Here is a 19,459-nt window from a genome sequence, read left to right as displayed (position 1 = left end):
TACAACACAGTAGCCCAAATGAAAAGTAAAACAATAAGGTCTTTATTAAACTAAAATAACAGCTTCTTACAAAAAAAAAGCATATTTTCACAGTTTAACAAAAGCAACACAAGGATCAAACAAAGCATTGTCGTGAGTGGGGAAATGATAAAACCTCCAGGTTATGTCAAGTTTATAAAGTAATTGATGGAAATTTAGTTTAGAAATCATTTCCCAACATTGCACTTCATGGGTTTTCTTCATTTTTGAGTGATTACAGTGCAGATTCTACTCCGTCTTTACTGGGCTACGCAATGGTTTTCGTCAAGTGACTTTCTTCATCACAAACTGACGAGGGAGTGAAACTCACAAGGCATTTTGAAGAGTTTGGATGAACTTGAACTTAAATAAAAAGGTAGAAAACATATAGGCAGAAAACACGGAGGCATATCTTCTGAATGAAGGCCTAAACCTTGACTAGAATAAATAAGGAGTCATGATAAATATAAACCAGACAAGGTATTGCGTTTCACCTGATTCCATGCGGTCCAAATACAGAAGCAATCCAAATCCCTTTTCTTTGTGCTCTGGCCACAAAGTCACTGATTTACTGTTGCTGTCAAAAACTAAATCTAAAAATATACTTCCCCTTTTCATCCATTAAAAAATAGATTGAATGCTTCTACTGAGAACTGTCAATCAGGATATACTGGTACTACTTCTTCTGCCGACTTTTTCCAAGGCAGAGGGCGAGACAGAGCGTAAACGTTAGGCGGGCGAGAGGTGGTAACGCGTCACATGGACATGTGTTCAGGAAGCACGTAGGAGATGTCATCCCAGGGGTGACGGTACAAACCCTGCTTGAGTCTCTTCTGGTCCAGGTAGTGGCCTGGAAGTGTGACAACAGAATGAGAGAGAGAGAGGCTAGGCTTTATATAAGTACAGTGGTACCTCGACTTAAGAGTGGCGCAACTTATGACTTTTTCAAGTTACAACCCATCGCTTGGTTGATTTTTTTGCTGTGTTGCGTGCCAAAATTTAATGTAAGAGCAAGTTTTAGGTACGTCGCCACTAGAGTGTAGATTAGTGTAAAGAACACATGCCTGTCATGGGTATTTGTCTGTCTAAATGTGTTGCTGCACCGTTTGTCTAAATATCCATTGTTTCAAGGGCTATCACATTATTTGTTAGCCCGTCTATGGCGTTTTGCCTTGCGCTTTGGCATTAAGCTAGCAGGCTTTCTAAGGCAGTTATGTGGTCGTTTTAAATAAATGCGAAATCATCTTATTTTTATTTAGTTTAACAGTAAAGCCCAACTGGGAGTGGCAATAAACAACTTGAAGTCTCTTTTGGGAAACAAATTCTTTATCTGCCAAACTGCTGCTTTTAGTGCAGTGAATGAAATTGAGGTCACTCCCACCATCTAGCGGTCATTTCTTAAAATTCTAGCTCGCAAGCCAAAGCGGTGGAATCTCGGAAAAAAAGCAAGTAATCCATAAAAAGGTACCACTGTATTACACTCCTGTATTCTTACTCACCGATGAAACCCATACTCCGGCCGAGGACAAAGATGCCATTCAGCGCGCCGATCTCCACAAACTCGTCAGCCTCGTCGCTGGAGGTCACACACCAAACAATACTTGACAGTGTGCATACAATGCTCCCATTTGGCGTGAATGTTACAATTCCTCCACCATCACCATCACTTCACATTCATTCCAGTGTTGCTTTCCCTTCTCTAATCTGTTCTTACCGTGTGAAGCCACCACACGTCCTGAGCAGGTCCACGAAGGCGACGCCGATAAAACCATCTACGTTGAGGATGAGATTGGGTTTCTACGATGGTGGGGGGGAAAAAAGGATTAAGGATTGTGAAGTAGCTTTCATCGCTGTTTGCCTATTAACATCACAGCACGTAAAGGGTCCTCGGTTTATAATGGTCCCAACAGTTTTTCGTTTGTTTAATACTTATGGCCTAGATGTGTTTTTCATACAAACGTTTACTGAAATGACGACTTTACAACTGCGTTAGGGTCAGTTGGCAATAGACTACGGCACGTCCCGACTTGTGTATAAATTCTGGTTACATTGGAAATGTCAACTGTCAGAAACCGATGACCACCTGTAACTAATTACTTAGTGGCAGCCGGTCGTACCTTGGAGGTGGTGATCTTCTCTACATCTAAGGCGTAGTCGAGGAGCTGAGTGGAAGGAAAATGCTGCTTCACAAAGTCCTTCAGAATCTGCACCCGCATGTCTGGGTTGTTGATCTGGAATGACAGGCAAACTTTGATGAATGCTACCTCTCATTCATCCTGCTTTCATGTTGGGATTTTATTTTAATATTGACCTTTTCATTTAATCTTGTCCTTAATCAGTATAGTTTTGAAATGATTCATCTTGGTCTCATTTTTTAGATCCACTGTACTTACTGATTTGACACGGTGTCCGATGCCCATGATGAGCTTGCCGTCCTTCTTCATCTTGTTGACAAACTCCATGGGCAGCATGCCGCTGTCGAAGGCTTTGCTGAACTGCTTGGCGGCTGCGTCGAGGGCGCCGCCAAAACGGTCCCCCTGGAACGCACGAGTAACGCCTTCAAACGCCAGCTTCTATCTATTGACAAAGGAGACGCACGACAGGTACTGACGATGGTGAGCAGGCCCGACGTGAGGCTGGAGATGAGGTCTTTGCCGGCTCGCGCGCAGACGATGGTGTTGTGCGCGCCGGAGACAGCGGGCCCGTGGTCGGCCGTCACCATCAGGCACATCTCAATGAACTGGCAGGCGTAGCGAGGCAACCTGAAGGCAAACAAAACAACACATAAGATGCTATCCTTCACAGGTGTCAAAGTCAAGGTCTGCGTACCAGATTCGCCCCTCCGTGTCAGTTCACGCGAACCGTGAAAGCTTGCTACAATCTTTCTTCTATTAGCCATACAAATCATAATAATTAGGGGTGTAATGATTCGTTTTAACAACAATTTGACTCGTATCACGACTCGTGGTTGCCGATTAGAATCGAGGACCATATTGGAATATATTTAGAACGACACGAAACGATTTAGTGGCTTCAAATCAATTCAGCAACTTTTTAGCCAAAAATCCAACCAATGTGACTGTGAAATAAATGCCGATACTGGACAGTGCAGTTGTTTCTTGTAAAAGAATCAAGTAAATATTTATTATAGCTATAATTAATTTTTATTTTTTTTTTTTTTTCAAGCAGCAAAATGAACCTCCAGTAGACATTTAAACAGCCGACTAAGCCAGAATAATTTATCACACGGTTAAAATTTTCTGCATACTTAATATACCCAAAAGACAAACTATTGTTGACACTTTCCGAAAATGAAAATATTGTAGCCGTTGATGTTTCGTTTTAAATGTCATTGAATCTGTTCCTGTTTACACAAAACACATGAAGTTTGTTTTTCATTGTGTTAACTTATTGTAACCAATGTGAGCCAAAGTGTAAACTTAAAACAAAGGTACTGCACATACCACTGTGATTTTGGGCGTACCGCTACACCCCTTATCACAGAGGTCACCAACTTTTTTTTTTTTTTTAAACTAAGAGCTACTTCTTGGGTCGTGATTAATGTGAAGGGCTACCAGTTTGATACACACTTCTGAAATAACAAATTTGCTCAAAATTACCTTGAATATGTTATTACAATTAATGATAGTCATTTATGTGAAAACACAGATCATGTTAATGACTTCTCAATAACTATCATTGATTGAACAAGGTATGAAACAGATAAATATCAATATGCAACACTTTTTCTATAAAGCTCTGCAAATGTTTACATTTTAAAATGTTCCCTTCTACAACATTCTCACTGGGACATGGCCTATTTTTATTTGTTGTTTTTTTTTTTCCTGGTGTCTGCAGGCACCCTGTTGGTGACCCCTACATTAGCGGTTATACATTTAAATAGCTTCACTTTTAAAGCAGGCATCCATGACTCCGATATGGCCAGCTACGGAAACATATTTGATACCCTGTTCGTGATCTTTCAACGTCAACAAAACATTGACAAACCTGCGTTGGAACCAGAGAAGTCCCAGCACTCCTCCTAAACCCATCTCCTCTTTGAAGACCTCGGTGATGGGCATGCCGGCGTAGATGAGCTCCTGGCCTCGCTCGTCGCAGATGCTGGTCATGAAGGAGGCCGGTTTACGGATCAGGCCCAACTCCTGGAGAAATCAGCTTCAGATCTCAAACTAGGTTACAATATAAGATTAAGTTCTTACCCTGGCCCACGAGTAATCCATCGGTACTGTTGGGGGTGGCACCTCTTGAGCAGGAACAATGGTCCCACTGGCCACGAGTTCATCATAAACCGTTCTATTTTACAGGAACAGAGGGGGGGAAATTCCAATTACTCCCAACCATTACTAAGCCAAGGCACATATTTTAAATTAGAAAATTCTCACAATGCACCAAACAAAAACATCATACAAAGTATATGTACCAAAATAATGACAATCTTCTCGAAATTTACCCTCAAATGTACTCAAGTGTGAAATCTGTGCTTGTTTAGTCGAACACAAAGCTATTCTGTTTTATGAATGGAAACATGTTGATACAGATACACAGGTTAATTGTACCTTCTGCCATCTAGTGATGATAGATACAAAAAAGGCACAATTGTAAGGGGGGGGACATCTTTAGGGGACCAACTAAGTGAAATTGAATAATTTCCCGCTGCACACTTAACGTTCTCTCACAACACACTAATGTGCCCCAGGCACAGTGGTTGGAATCACTGCTGTGGAGAGGACCTTCTCACCTGATGACCTCACCCAGCTCATCAAAGCTCTTGGGTACATACGCTCCGGCGTCCCTCAGGGCTTGGTTCTTGGCCACCGCCGTCTCAGACGCCTGATTGGCACATGCCCCGGCATGGCCGAACTGGACCTAATGAGGAAGCGCAAAGGCCGACTGAGCTTAAAAAACAGGATATAGAATAGGAAGGCAGATTTTAATTGCGATGAAACTGAGGGAAACAAGATAACTGAGCATTGCAGCAAAGTGGAGAATGATAATGCTAAATAAAGAACAAAGACACAGCTAATGGATGTTCTGTCACCATGTCATCGGCATGCTTGGACCAGGTGTAAGGTTTTGTCGCTGGAAAAGTGTCGATAGCAAATACCATCTGGTGGAAGGGGGTATAAATTCTGACCAAGTAAAACCAAGGAAGCCTTAAGCCCTGCTTAAATAGGCTGTAAAAGTTTTTTTCCACATTTTCCATTTGTTGCTATTCTGCATAAAGGTGGAATGGGTGGGATTAGGTCGACCCACCAGTTTTATGCCTTCAAAGGGAGTATCACACAGATGACAAGCAGCTCGTGTGTGAATAAATTCCAGGTGTGACGTTTAACACGCACTTCTCCTACCCTGTTGTGTTGAAAGCAATTGTCCGAAAAATACTTCTGTGAACTAAGTCTTTGTTTACAAATAAAGCCAACAAACCTCTGATGCAAACATGGTGGCGCAGGTTCCGATACACCAGCACACAACTGGTTTGGTGATCCTGCCCTCCTTGATGCCCTGACAGATGTTGTACTCCTCTGTGCCACCAATCTGAATGAAGACAGGAAACAGTTGAACCAATTTATACATGCACAGTAATCTGTAAGCAATTCTAAAATTTTTTAGATGGGCTTTGCATTTTTCGACCTTCACGTCAGTGCCCAAAACACAGAACATAACACACTATTCGCAGGGGATGATTCTAATCACACAACACATAGAGCAAATTTGAACTTTCCTCCCACCTCTCCCAGCACCACAATCATTTGAATGCCTGGAGTGTCCTGGTACCGAAGGACATGGTCAATAAAGGTGGAGCCAGGGTATCTAGACGTAGAAGACATCGTATTAAGGAGCTGTACATCTGGGGGGTGCGAGTACGAAAAAAGTTCGACGGTGCCAAGCACGTTGCAGGCCGGACCTGTCTCCTCCGATGGCCACGCCCTCGTAGACGCCGTCGGTTGTGCGGGAGATGATGTTGTTGAGCTCGTTGGACATGCCCCCTGAACGCGACACGTACCCCACGCTGCCGGGGCGATAGAGCTTGGAGGCTAGGATGTTGTCCAGCATGCCACCAGTGTTCCCGATCTTGAAACAGCCCGGCTTGATGCCGCCGACCTGGAGGTGAGAGATTAAAATTTTTAAGTCATTCTTGACTTCGTAGTGGGCGATAGGGACTCACATCTCTTCATTTTTTTCCCTCACAAAAAGAAACTTGATCGTAATCGCTTTTTTCCCTGTTTGCTTATTTAAACTTTATTTTTTTTTTTTTTTTTACAAAAACATTAGGTCTTAGCAATGTTAAGCGCGCATGACTCCCAAGATTGCCTTCCCCCGGGCTCATTTCTTATCATCCAGAAAATTATTCAACAGGTTGTCTGTTGCCCACCGCTGGCCTAGCGTTAGTCATTAATCTGCGGACGACGGAAGTTGATTACCGTGGCGGGCCCGATGATGGTGACACCATTCTCATCCGCCGTCTTGATCAGCCTCCTGGTCTGAGCTTCGGGGATGCCCTCTGCGATGATGGCAATGGTGTGGATCTGATCGAGCAAACGGGAAACAGATTTGACACGTGTCCCCTGACGGAGGCGGCCGTCAAACAAACATCTCTACCTGCGGGTGCTGCATGGTCTCCATTGTACTGTCGAAGGCCGAGCGTAGTGATGCGAAGCTGATCAGCACGTCCACCTCAGGGTGCTTCTTCATAGCGTCGGCCATGCTCTTGTAGACCGGCAACAGGATCTCCTTGTGGCCCCAGTAGAACTTTTGCATGTGATCGCCACTATCCAGTCAATAACCACACATTTTAGTCAAACTGGACAGGTGGCATTAACAACTTACAAAATCACTGAGAGAAACCTACGTGAAGGGGTAAACCATGGCGGCCACTGAAGGTTCGTCCCGGGAGCACACGTAGTCAAAGTCCAGCATCCCTTGCACGGCTCGCGTCTGCATGCCCCACACCACGGCCTTGGTGTGCCTGCTGAACAGTGTGGTGGCTTTGGCTGAAAGGCACACAAGTTGTTTTTCTACAGTCAGTAAAAGAAAGGATTTGATAAGAGGGGAGCTAGTTAGGAGCCAACACAGCACAGAGGAAAGGAACTCTGCACACACTTTTGAGACACAGGAGGCAGACAAAATAATTCATCACAAGAGCAAAAGAGAGCAGATGTAAGAAGGGGCTTATTATGTACATTACATGAATATCTGCAAAAAAAACAACCTCAAACTTACTCAGATTTCATTATTTTGTCCACACCCTTTTATTGCACTCTGTCAGAAATGATTAATACAGACTCTTACTGCGTTACAGTTTGGAATACAAATCACTTTGTACTGCACTGTGGTGTAAAATAAACACACTTCCCTCATGTTATCTGTGCAGCAACATTTTGCCTTCCGTGCAACACCATGGACATTTTAACACTGCACGTAAGAGGAAGAACCACCAGATAGCAGACACTTCATCTTACGTGTCAGACAATCTATCAGGAGGTACAGCAGTTTTAACTTGATCCACTTGTTAATGAAGTATTTCAAAAATATAAATAGCAGTAACTCACTTAGCCTGTGAACCAATTTTCCTAAAATGCAAATGTATTGCAATGAATTTGATTTTTTTGGGATTTGTATAACCAACTACAAATTGCAAAACAAGTCTGCAGCGATCTGCACACATAAATTTAATAATCAGCGTATCTGATGAGCATGATGTATTTTATGAACACTTTTTTATGTCTTTGTCCTGTTATTTGAATAATATTGATTGTTGATTGATTGAACTGTTCCTGATAATGTACGTGGCACAGTTGCGTGCTGTTATATTGCGCTTCAGAATAATAATGTTGATTTCTCAAGTTGCAACTTAATAGTGGTGGTATTAAGAGGTGAATTAAGTTTCCCACTCAAGGCCCAGGAACCAAATGCACCGCCCACCACTGGCTAAAAGAAACCCTGGTGCACCACGTTAGTAATACAAAGCAACGTCAGAAGCCACTATAAGAGGAGAAGACTGAGGACAAAAAAAAAGAGACAAGGCAGACGGGGAGAAAGCGCAAAGAATATAAAAAGGAGTGTCACACCCTTTCATACCTCCGCTGCAGCCTGACGAGGCCTGCACTTCTGCGAGCCCACAGGACCCGACAATAAGACCGAGCACAAAACAAGGAAACAAACAATGAGTGCATCTTTCTCAGACTTGCTAGAATACTTCCTCAATGTTTGACAACAAGAGGCGCGGCAGAGGTGAGAGCATGCAAAGCACAGCGTGGCTGGGCTGAGAGTAACCCTTCATATTTTCCTTCCGAAACGAGGAGTTTTAAATGGGGCCAGAGACAACTAGTAGAGCCTTAAAAACACATCATTATGCGAGATATTAAATGAAATTCAAATATTGAGGCGCTGCGGTGATGCAAGCACACACACTCCTTTCTAGCGAGTTATGCTGGGTAAAGTGGAGCACGTGTGCAGCTCAGCGCGGAGTGGGCCGGGCACACCCAGAACTTACCTTTCCGATCACCTGTGACCACATTCTTCAGAGGCCACAGTAATGAATGAAGAGGGTCTTAGAGAAACAAGCACGGGGGAAAAAAAGATGAGGGTGAGTGAGTGGACCGTTTGTGCAGCAAAAAAGGGGAAAAACAAAACAAAACGAAAAGTGGAAGAAATGAATCGGGAGAAAGCAAGAAGGCAAGCATGAGAGACATGAGAGCTAGAGGAGATGTGAGCACTGTGTGTCAAGTTACCTGCTGGTAGACCCGCTTTGGACTTTTTGGCAGGAGCGACGTCATTGGACCGCCTGGGTTCGGAGAAGGAGGCTGTCCTTGTGGTCGCTGGTGTCTGGCACACCGCACAAACATAAAGACACGTTGCCGCTTGTGACACAAATAACTGCCGCTGACCCCTCTACTTCCGCTCCTCGTGTGTTAAAAATACCATCACATTATTGCTTGAATTCAGCAGGAAGTTAGCAGTATGAGCGTCCATCGGTGGCTGGTTGGGGATGGGTTTGTGTCCGAGCGCCATGCCCACAATTGCTGTCATGTGTGTCTCAGTACCAAATACGTGAATAGGAATACCTGTGGTCTTCCCTGAAAGAAAGAGAAAATAAATGTATTAATTAAAAAAACAAGACAACCAGTGAGACCAGCCCGTATTAGCTTTTAGTTAGCATGACCCACTATTTTTGGACATGATTTATTTATTTTAGAACCATTTAACCACTTATTACACACACTTGATTTAGCAGTGTGGGATATGCCAAAGTCAAGTACACCCAATGAAAAGAAATGGTATAAAACATTTTAAGAGAATTGTCATTGTACTGTTAGGTGTGCAAATGTTTGGCCACTACAGTTTATTTATTCTGCGACATTTTTATGATTACCGAGTAATTCTGATAAGGACACCAAAGTCACTTTTATAGTAGCATTGACCCATAGAGGTCTTGAGATTTATACAGATGTAATTCAAGTGCAGCCATCATACGTCAATTTCCAGGGGCTCAAAAGTATTTGGACATTTGCCATCATTGTAAACTACTGTATATTCTTAATGTTTGGATGAAACTATTTGGTAGTTAGTGACATCTAGAGCACATCCTCCAAATTCTGAGTGTCCTCCCTAGAGATGCTTTGGCAGTCCTTCACGTCACAAGCTGAGTTTGTGGTGGTGTGTAAGAGCAAAAAAATAAAATAAAATAAAAAAACAACAACATAAAAACTTGTCATTGTCAATACAGTGAATATCCATTTATCGCAACGGACACATTCGAGACACACCCGTAAATGAAAAGTGAAAAATAGCAATATAGGGAAACAAAATAATTTTGTTTTGTTTTGCGTTATCTTTAACACAAACTTGAAACACATTCTAACTTAATAAAACATTTGTTTCCACTCACCCACTTCCCCCATTACCCTGAGCCCCTCCTGGTAGTTGGGCCCACCCCGTCGAACAAAGATGGTGACCTCATTCTCCTTCAGAGGACCCTGGTAGTCTTTGATGGCCCTGACGATACCCTGAAGATGCAGAAATCAGAAGCTCAGAAACCGTTAAGTGGGAATCTTAGTTATGTGCGTGTGTGTAATTAGAGTTGTCATCTGGATTTTGGATATTAGCTTTTGTGTTCATAAGCTTGTGCACGAGTTCCTAATGTTGTGACCAGTGTGCACACTATTCACCTTGAATGTGGCTGCTACATTAGTGAAGTTGGCAATACTTCCTCCGATGATCAGCACCTTTCCTGTACGACACAAAGGGGAGCTAGTGACTTGAAATGTGACACCAGAGTCACATACCTCGCTAACAACCATGACTGAGTCTATTACTGGATCCATAGATGTACCTTGAGGGTGCTTTTCACGGGTCATGAGCGAGAGGATGGTTTTGGCATAGTCGTACGTCTGCTGCTCGCTGGGCGCGCCAGAGTACTCGCCGTAGTTTGCCAGCTCGTCCACGCCGCCCAGGTCGCAGATGGTGTCACTACACGGACACAGATCATCACTTTTTTTTTTTTTTTTTTTACTACTACTCGCTATTCATTTATAAAACTGTTTCCGGGAGACAGTCCAATAATGTTATAAATATTACATATGTACAATCAACATTTTGCATATTAACGCACTGTATACGTACATAGGGTGTATTGTAATTCATTAATACTGTATGCCATTATACACCACTCACCAAAAAGTATATATAGATATTCCGCTTTGCTGTGTATTTGTAGATTTAGTCAAATTAAGTTCGCTTGTAAAGGTTATAGTGCATTTTGGATTCATCCTGAAATTTCACCCGAAAGCCCAATATCCCTAACTTTTTGTTTAGTGCATATCAGTGTCAATTATATTTCCCACTTCGCACTAGACTACATTCACTTCTTACCAAATACAAAGACCATGCTAATCCCTTGTTTAGATTAAAATGTTTTTTTTCTTCTTTTAAATGCTGCTTTATTTGTACTTAGTTGGTTGACATTTAATTTCCCACCAGAGGATGAATTAAGTATCTATCCATCTATAATAAATCGCTAAATAACATCTATTTATCGCAGAGTGTACCTGTATACTACGGAAGCACCGCCCCCTGCCACCATTGTCCAAATCCTGCCACGAGGATTCAGTATCGTCAGCTTCAGACTGGCACCGCTCTTTGCATCCAGATCGGCTATGTAGGCTTCCTACAAGAGGAAGATTACACGTGCTGTTCAAAATCAAACGATGTATCACACACAGTCTGTACCATGATACTACCATGTATAGCTCAATTAGACCTGTTGAGCTGAAAAGTGTGCCAACAACCAGGAATGTAATTAAAAGTCAGGGCAAAAAATGGACAGTTTGTTTTAATATTGAGGGAATGCACTAGTTTGAGTGGAGCTCTAATACACGGAATACATTTGAGTTTGGATGCAAGATTAAAGTATAAAATTACAATGTCTACGCCTCTGTTCAGTTCGTACAGTAGGACTGAGACATGGGCTGAGGTTACTTCAGGTCACTTGAGAGCTAAGCTATGAAGTCCTGTGTTTTTGGGCATGATAACTTGAGGCAAACATCCTTTAAAAGACAGGAAAATTGTGCTCTTCAGAAATTCTCTCTTTAATTGAATGCAGAAACCCCACAACAGTCAAAATATAGTCATGAAAAAAAAATGGTATCGTCTTTCATATTCTCACCTCCGGATAAGCTTCCCTGCCAAAAGGCGGCGGGAATTCCACATCGCCCCACTTGGCCTGGCAGATGTAATCGGCCGTGGCATCTATCTTGGCCGCCATGTCCAGGATGTAAACGCCATTTTGGGTGACGACTGGTGCGGAAGGTCATTCAATTAACTCACGTGAGACTCACATGAGTCAAATAAACAGCAAGCTCTCAAATGGCTCAATCCTTTTAAGAACTGTTTTTTCTATTAATGAAAACAATGGTTTTATGGTATTACTACTAATACTATACTTGGGTGAATACCTAAAGGGTTGATCTCCAGGTAGGTGAAATACAGATCCTCATAGAGGTTGAAGAGACTCACTATAAAGTTGGCCAGAATTCTACAAGGAGAAAATCAATCTAATTAAAAGTCAGCTGAGTCGCAAGGAGAAAAGTGAATTACAGAGCTCAGAATGTTTCTTTGTCAAAGCGGAGGTCAATACGCACGCTTTCTTCTCATCGTGGACGTGTGCGAGCAGCTGCTTGGCGACATGATCCTCGGTGAGTTTGTCATCCACGGCGACCAACAGCCGCTGGGCTTTGGAATCCACGTCGCCCACCTCCACGCCGCCCTCGTGGTGGAAGAGCACGTGGTCGCCCTCGCGCATGGCGTACACGCACACGTAAAACTCCTCCTCCTGGGCAAACAAAGAGGACGCAGAGGCAGCTTCGTAAGCCGGAATAGAAGTACAGTGGATGGCATAGAGGAAAGTGTATAGCATTTCCACGCTGTATCGCGGTTTATCGATTGCGTTCTCCTTACTATATGTCATTTTTTTAAGCAATCGTTTTGTTTACAGTATACTCTCATGCACTCATATAGGAAAGGAGAGCGACAGTTGCAGGTGTAACTATTTATTGAATGCTGGGAGAACAGTAAAACAAACACTCACTCATCCAGGAGGTGCTGTCAGCCACAGCTCACACCCAGACACTCACACGTTTTAAATGGTTTAAACATAAAATGCAAGTGATTAAATTACCTGTTTGTGTGGAACAAACGGCTCGATGAGAAATTTCTTCAACACGCCCTTTGCCTTGCCCACCTATTGAAAACAAACACTTCGTATCACCAACCAGCGCGTTAGTTTAATCTTTTTGTGTGACCAAACAACGCCACACCCTCCAATGTCAATGTGTCAAGAACAGAGACACTTTCCCCTTTGCTGCTCCGATGCAGCGTAGCATGTTTGCATGTATAGTGGACCAGAATAGCCCACCTTCCTCCACTCACATTACATAACATGCGACCTCGTATATGCACACTCATGCCTGGGGTGGAAATTGAGTGCTCCATGCACTACATGGACAAGAGGCTACAGGCCACATTAAGTGTTTTTTAGTTTAAACTTTGGAAGCGGCTGTCTTCAGCCTATTTTAAACTGGTAAATATTGTTTCAGGACATTGATGCAAAGTGAGTGCATTCATTTCAGAGGGAGTAACACTGTATTCCAAGTTTTAAGGGAAAGGTGATGACTAAGTTACAATGACTTTAATGCCACTTTTTTCCTAATCGTTCTAGATTTTCTTTAAAACACAGAGTAAATTCACCTGGCTCAGACATACTAAGGAAGGCAAGGCTAGTGATATTATGCAAGATGCATTGCGGCTCAAAGTAGTAGTTACTTGCTGCTGTTCTTCAAAGACAGCCGACCACAAACTACTGACTGGACAAATTGAAGCATCACGAGACCAAGTGAGCAGTAGAAAAAGAAAAATGCATTAAATAAGCTAAAGCTTAAAAGTACCTGTTGTCAACTGAAAAGCTTGGCAGGAAGTAAGAAAGCCTCCAATCTACTCACGGTGGTTTCTCTCATGAGGTGGCTTTTAAGCCACTCCTGAACACCTGACAGGTCCAAATTGAGGCCCACCAGTCCCAGCTTCCCCCGTCGTTTGATCAGCTGATCCGGCTTCACCACCAGTCTCTGTGCAGAGAAAGATGATGGCAAACAATGAAAAACAACATAGGGTGAATCCGGTAAGTATTCACAGGACGTCACTATTTCCGTATGTTGCTATGTTACAGCCATATTCCAAAATAGAATAATGTGAGTAGTGTATATCTGACATTACAAACCTCTGTTAGCAGCCAAGGGTGCTCTTGTGTCAGACTAGCCCAGTCGGTCTCGGCGGTAACGCTGGCATAATGGAAGCGGTTCTGCACGGCCACTGAAGTGCAGATGTGCTTGAACAAGAACTCCTTGCCCGTCTGTTCCGAGATGGCCTTCGCCGACATGGCAGCGCTGGATTGCACGAGACCTTTTGGGAGACGACAGTATGTCCTTCAAATCACAAAGCACGTTCTATTCCACACCACTGGTTCTCTCCAATTTCAAAACAATCTCGTCGATAGGAACAAATGTGTGAAACTGTCAAATAAAATCTCAATGCACACACACATCTAAACTTTCCAATAGCCTTCATTCAAACACAGCCACCTGACTGACTTTATTTGGATTCTTTCCCAACCGTTATTGAGCCAAGGTACATATACGACGACAGAAAAATGTCACACCACGCCACCAAACAAAAACATCAACAAAACTACATGTATATTGTACACTGAAATAATGATCTTGTCATAATGTACTAACTCAGTGTCAAGTCTGGACCTGTTGAGTTATTCTGTTGCAAGAATGGCAACAGGTGGATGTAGGTTTATTGGACCTTCTATCATCTCGTGGAAGAGTATTTAATTGTTTTGCCTTTCACTATACATCACTGGCATAGGTAGATGAACAAGTTAATAAATATATTTTGGACCAATTAAGTGAAACTGGACAATTTCCCTGTGGCACAGAATCAGTCATTTTTCAACGGATGGAAGGAACAACGTGAAGCTACCACTACTGGGCTGATAATCCAGTTTCCAGCACATCCACCCGCATGCAGTCAGACCTGCTCAACCCCTGGCCAACTTCCTCAAGTGTTTGAACTCTCGTTGGGAGGAAGCGCAACAGGCTGACGGCCGGAGAAACTCGTCTGCGCAACCCAACTGGTCTCAGAACCAAATTTTACAAGTGTGAAGAAACACACAGATAAACGCAGCCTGATAAGACTAATCTAAACATTTAACTACAGATAAGATTTTAGCTACTAAATACAATCAGCTCAGGGAACATCTAAAAGATTAACTCCACAAGCAGTAGATGTTTGCTTTGGCACCAGCGTTAGTAAAAAGGAAAAGTGGAAATTGAACTTTCTGTGACATAAGAACCGGTCTGACTGCTCAGTACAACAAATCAATATCAAAATATTCATCACATGCACACATTTTACCATTAGCTACAAAACCCCACTAGGTTACATGTTTTCTGTTCCTTTGTTTTTGTGTGTCTGTCGGGCATCTTGAAATTGTGATTGGTTTTATTTACACTCAATAAAACATAATAAAATTAAATTAAACTAACAGATTAACCGACAATATTTTTCTATGGTCACCTTGGAAGTTCCACTGTATGTCAACTCGGGCATTTAGGAGGACTTTACAGGCAGATGTCACATAACGTGGCAAGTCGAGCCCATTGTTCGGAGTTATTAAGGCGTAAAATGCTGTGAATGAACAAGCCTTGATGAAAAGGAAGCAAGCACAAGGAAGGGCGCGGTGGCATAAAATGGCCTTCATATTGTAAACTACCACCATCAGCAGACCAATAAGATGGTAGATAAGTAAGGAACTACTTCCTGGACAGGCGAACAAGCGGACCGAGGTTCCCCAAAAGTGTTCAGGGTAAGACACAAACATACTGTTATTAAAATATAGCACGTACAGGTGCAACTCAAATTAGAATAATGTGAACCCCTCGCCTATTCTTAAACTGCTCTTCCTAGCCTAACCTAACTCACAACTTTTCGCTGAAAAACACTCACTTATTATGTTTATCAGTGTATTTTTGCGATCTTTCCGTAACACCCCAAGATGGTGGCCAAAGGCCCTGCTCCTTCTATCGCGTTATGTTAGCGCAGGAGTAGCTAGCATTAGCCATCAGCTGATAGCTGGCCAGCTTGACAGCAAACAAAAGCGTGACGGAAGAGACCTATAGTGGGTTCCCGTGGGGTTGACGCCCAAGAAAGCGAGGTAGTACACTTCTCAACGAGATATGTGATTTTTAAAATATGAGTATTTATGTATGACTAACCTAATAGGAAAGTAAAAGTAATAGTAAAGTAGTAATTAGTATTTTTTTTATAGGTTGTAAAGTAGCACCAGTGCACATCCGGTGCATTTATTAAAAAAAATAAAAAATAAAATAAATGTTAATAAATCCAATACAGTGGTAGCTTGTCTTACAAGCGTACCAACTTATGAGGTTTCCAAATAATGAGCCATTGCTCCGTAGATTTTTTTGCTTTGCGTTGCAAGCCAAAATCTGAGGTAACAGCGAGCTTCAAATATGATGAAGTGATAAACGCCACAAGTATCTGGCCAGCATCCTGCGGCATGCTTACAATTTGAGATACAAAGAACCTGAGTGTTTAGAGTGGGTTCACTTTCCATAATAGACTCATGGCACACAGTAAAATTAGACTTTACACCTATTTTATCGGCCTGAGCGGTATTGGCCGATAATTAGCATTTTATGGTAATCGGCTTTAACGTCATAATTCGCCGATCCGATCAATGACGTCATTGATCCACTTCGCAAAAGACATTTACTCCACGTCGCCATCGTGCACAGTATATTTGAATCCAAAAGCTAGTTTATTTTTAGCCTTGTTACGTGTCTTTTGACGTAATAAATATCTGACGGCCAATAAAGTTATTAAAAAAAAAAAAACATGTCGGCGGTGTGGAATAGACAACACATCTGAGACAGACAAGATGACAAATTTGCTCTTTCACGATTGCACTGTCAGACTACATATTTTACAATTGAAAAATCTCACAGCACACCAACAAACAAAAATTTCACAAAAAGTGGATACATTAATTACTGTATGTACTTCCTGGCATCTAATAGAAGACCATTCATTTGTTCTTTCTGTCACTATTCCTCAATGGCATAAATAGATGAACAAAGATACATTATTTATTGTAAATATAATGTTTTGATGAATTAAGTACATTAAGTATATACAGTAAATGAACAGGTAACTTAAATAGACACATTGCTCCATCTTGTGATCGGATCAGTGATCGGTTGTCGTTTTTTTAAACTCGCTGTTCGGCCCCAAAAATCCTGATTGTGTAAAGCCTAAGTAAAATATTTCATGATTTGACATTTTATAATTTTAAAAGAGAGCGCTTACATTAACCAATGTGACAAGATTTGCCAAAAATGAAAGTCTGTCAAAATGCTAAGTTAGGTTAGAAGGGCCACTTGGACCCAAGTTCAAAGCACCAAGAATTTTGAAAATCAGATGATGGGTTCCACACAAACACTATGGTGAGCAATTTATTTTTAAGGGCAATGTAGTAATCTCAATATATGCAATTTTTAGGGGGGGGTTCTCCATTCTTCGCAAATTTTTGCCATTTGCATCAAGGCTTGATCCCAAATACTGCAAGTTCACTGCATCATATCGGCTCACGACACAGAAAGCAAACTATTTCATGATTTTAACTTTTTGCAACTTTAAGGATTATGGTTTACAACTAACAAAAGCCCCAAATTCACAATTATGAAATTTTATTACATGGGGAGCAATCCAAACTATATTTTTTAAATGGAAATTTGGTAGGATTCTTCAATAAGATTTTCTCTTTTTAATTTTCTGAACCACATAAATAAACAATCAAAATTATGGAAATGCACCTGCATATTTTATCACAATATGCAATAAACTAATGATGAAGGACGCTGTCAAACTGTCAGCCCGACCCAATTATGAATTCACTCTGGGAACTATTTTAGCTCGGGTCCTTCAGTTTGGGAACCTCTGCAGCGGACGTGGAGTGAGCGCGTTTCTGCCACAAGTTCAACCTCGGGAAAACCCCATTAAGATGTTTTAAAAGAAATCTTTTAGTAGCTGCAGTAAGACGACACGATTCACAAAGAGCATCCCTCACGTCACGCGCCCGCTAACCTCGAGCTGTTACGAAAAGCTAACTAGCTACCGCCCAGCGGCTACACTAACCAATTACGGGTGTCGCCGAACCCTCGGCGCACACGCACGTACCTCGACGACAACGTAGGCAGCTTTGCCGGGTTAAGAACCAGAAGAACCGTTCAGGTGGGCCGACGACAAGGTTGTAACGAGGCGACTTCTTGTGCTAGTTGCCAGCCAGCCAGCCAGAAGCCGCCAAACACGCACGTCGTCGCACCATAATCTGGCCAGTTGAGTTGGGCGTCAACGCGGCCTCCTGATTGGCTCCGCTAGGGTCACGTGGTGTTGTCGGCCTCGCCCACACATGTGTCACCGGACGTGCTGAAATGTAAGTATGACGTCAGAAAAGACAATTCATCGTGGATATTTACTGCGCAGTACTGTACAGAGCTGAAGATTTATCTTTGATAAAGTCTTCTGTAACTTTTGAGTTTACTTTTGCAAAATGTACTTTTTCGCATTGTAATTTGTGACATCTCAGTTGAAACAGAATACTATCACAATCTCATTATCTTTCTTGCTAAGTTTTATATTCACAAAATGTACATTTGCTAAGGTCATATTTTCTGTGTCCTTATGAAAGACCTGGAACTGTATTTAATGGTAATATCTGCTGCAAAAAGGCAAAAACAACAAAACTATGAAAACCTTGAGATTATGCTGTCATTTCACTGCCTTTAATCGTTATTTTTTTATTTGTGTGACTCCTGGCATGTTTCTACTTTGTTTCTGTTTATTTGTCCTTTATTTTTCATGTTGATGTAATGTTTACTAATTTGTTACATGTACATTGCAATACTGTTATGCTTGGCATATTGTTAAATAAAGATTGGGGGGAAAATAGTATTTCTGAAATACTATCGCAAATCCATTGAAAAGAAATTATACACCATTGCTAATCTTTATATCTTTATTAGGAAAATTTCACATCCATAAGTGGAAATTTCAAAAATCATCTCCACTCCTGAAACGGTTTTTAATTGACGTACAAACGCCAACAATTCCAATGAGGTTTGGACGTTGTGTAAAACGTAAATAAAAACAGAATACAATGATTTGTAAATTCTTTTCAACCTATGTTCAACTGAATAACATACAAAGACAAGATATTTAGTGTTCAAACTGATGAACATCATTGTTGTTGTTGTTTTTTTACAATTTTTTTCATTTTAAATTTGACTCCCAAACAGTTGCAATGGGGCGACAAAAAGAATGGGAAAGTTAATGAGGAGTCAGGTGAACAGGTTAACTGGAAACAGGTGAGTGTCATGATTTGGTATAAAAGGAGCATTCCCGAAAGGCTCAGTTGGTCACAAGCTAAGATGTAGTGAGGTTCACCACTGTGTGGCCAAATAGTCTGACAGTTCAAGAACAATGTTTCTTGACAAACACAATTGCAAGGAATTTGAGGATTTCATCTAGAGTTAATAATATCGTCAAAAGATTCAAAAAATCTGGACAAATTGCTGCAAGGCCGAAAATTAACACTGAATGCCCGTGACCTTCGACCTTCATGGCATGGGTAACTTGCACATCTGTGAAGGCACCATTAATACTGAAACGTGCATACAGGTTTCCGAGGGACATATGCTGCCATCCAAGCAACATCCTTTTTTAAGGGATGTCCCTGCTTATTTCAGCAAGACAATGCCAAGCCCCATTTTGCACGTGTTACAAC

General features: G+C 41.8%; 1 protein-coding gene across 3 annotated transcripts; it reads right to left on the bottom strand.

Moving 5' to 3' along the window:
* Positions 1–19: 19 nt before the first annotated feature.
* Positions 20–18,027, bottom strand: aclyb (ATP citrate lyase b). Of its 3 annotated transcripts, XM_061755599.1 has the most exons (30): positions 17,854–18,027; positions 13,811–13,992; positions 13,536–13,658; positions 12,716–12,778; positions 12,180–12,370; positions 11,994–12,073; positions 11,705–11,835; positions 11,088–11,206; positions 10,373–10,509; positions 10,209–10,270; positions 9,929–10,046; positions 8,962–9,116; positions 8,772–8,865; positions 8,534–8,590; positions 8,119–8,148; positions 6,890–7,031; positions 6,640–6,808; positions 6,462–6,566; positions 5,945–6,141; positions 5,769–5,850; positions 5,464–5,574; positions 4,778–4,905; positions 4,239–4,332; positions 4,027–4,181; positions 2,630–2,780; positions 2,412–2,555; positions 2,136–2,249; positions 1,733–1,815; positions 1,518–1,594; positions 20–868 (listed from the first exon to the last, which is right to left on the bottom strand). In XM_061755599.1, exons 2-30 carry the CDS (start codon positions 13,967–13,969, stop codon positions 774–776), a joined length of 3,366 nt encoding a protein of 1,121 aa, XP_061611583.1. In that variant the 5' UTR covers positions 13,970–13,992; positions 17,854–18,027; the 3' UTR covers positions 20–773. The 3 variants fall into 3 exon arrangements, with proteins under 3 accessions (XP_061611583.1, XP_061611584.1, XP_061611586.1); XM_061755600.1 differs by lacking the exon at positions 8,534–8,590; XM_061755602.1 differs by lacking the exons at positions 8,119–8,148; positions 8,534–8,590 and having other exon boundaries at positions 17,854–18,026.
* Between the last annotated feature and the right edge of the window lie 1,432 nt (positions 18,028–19,459).

This window comes from Phyllopteryx taeniolatus, chromosome 19 (assembly GCF_024500385.1).
Source record: "Phyllopteryx taeniolatus isolate TA_2022b chromosome 19, UOR_Ptae_1.2, whole genome shotgun sequence".
In the NCBI taxonomy this organism is placed as follows: domain Eukaryota; kingdom Metazoa; phylum Chordata; class Actinopteri; order Syngnathiformes; family Syngnathidae; genus Phyllopteryx; species Phyllopteryx taeniolatus.
This window is presented reverse-complemented; position numbering and strand designations above follow the sequence as displayed.

Excerpts from the sequence above, each read along its gene's own strand:
- aclyb (XM_061755599.1), bottom strand. The coding sequence starts at position 13,969 with ATGTCGGCGAAGGCCATCTCGGAACAGACGGGCAAGGAGTTCTTGTTC. Across the intron at positions 4,182-4,238 it reads TGGATTACTCGTGGGCCAGG|GAGTTGGGCCTGATCCGTAA; the intron begins GTAAGAACTTAA and ends TGATTTCTCCAG. Across the intron at positions 1,816-2,135 it reads AGAAGATCACCACCTCCAAG|AAACCCAATCTCATCCTCAA; the intron begins GTACGACCGGCT and ends CCACCATCGTAG.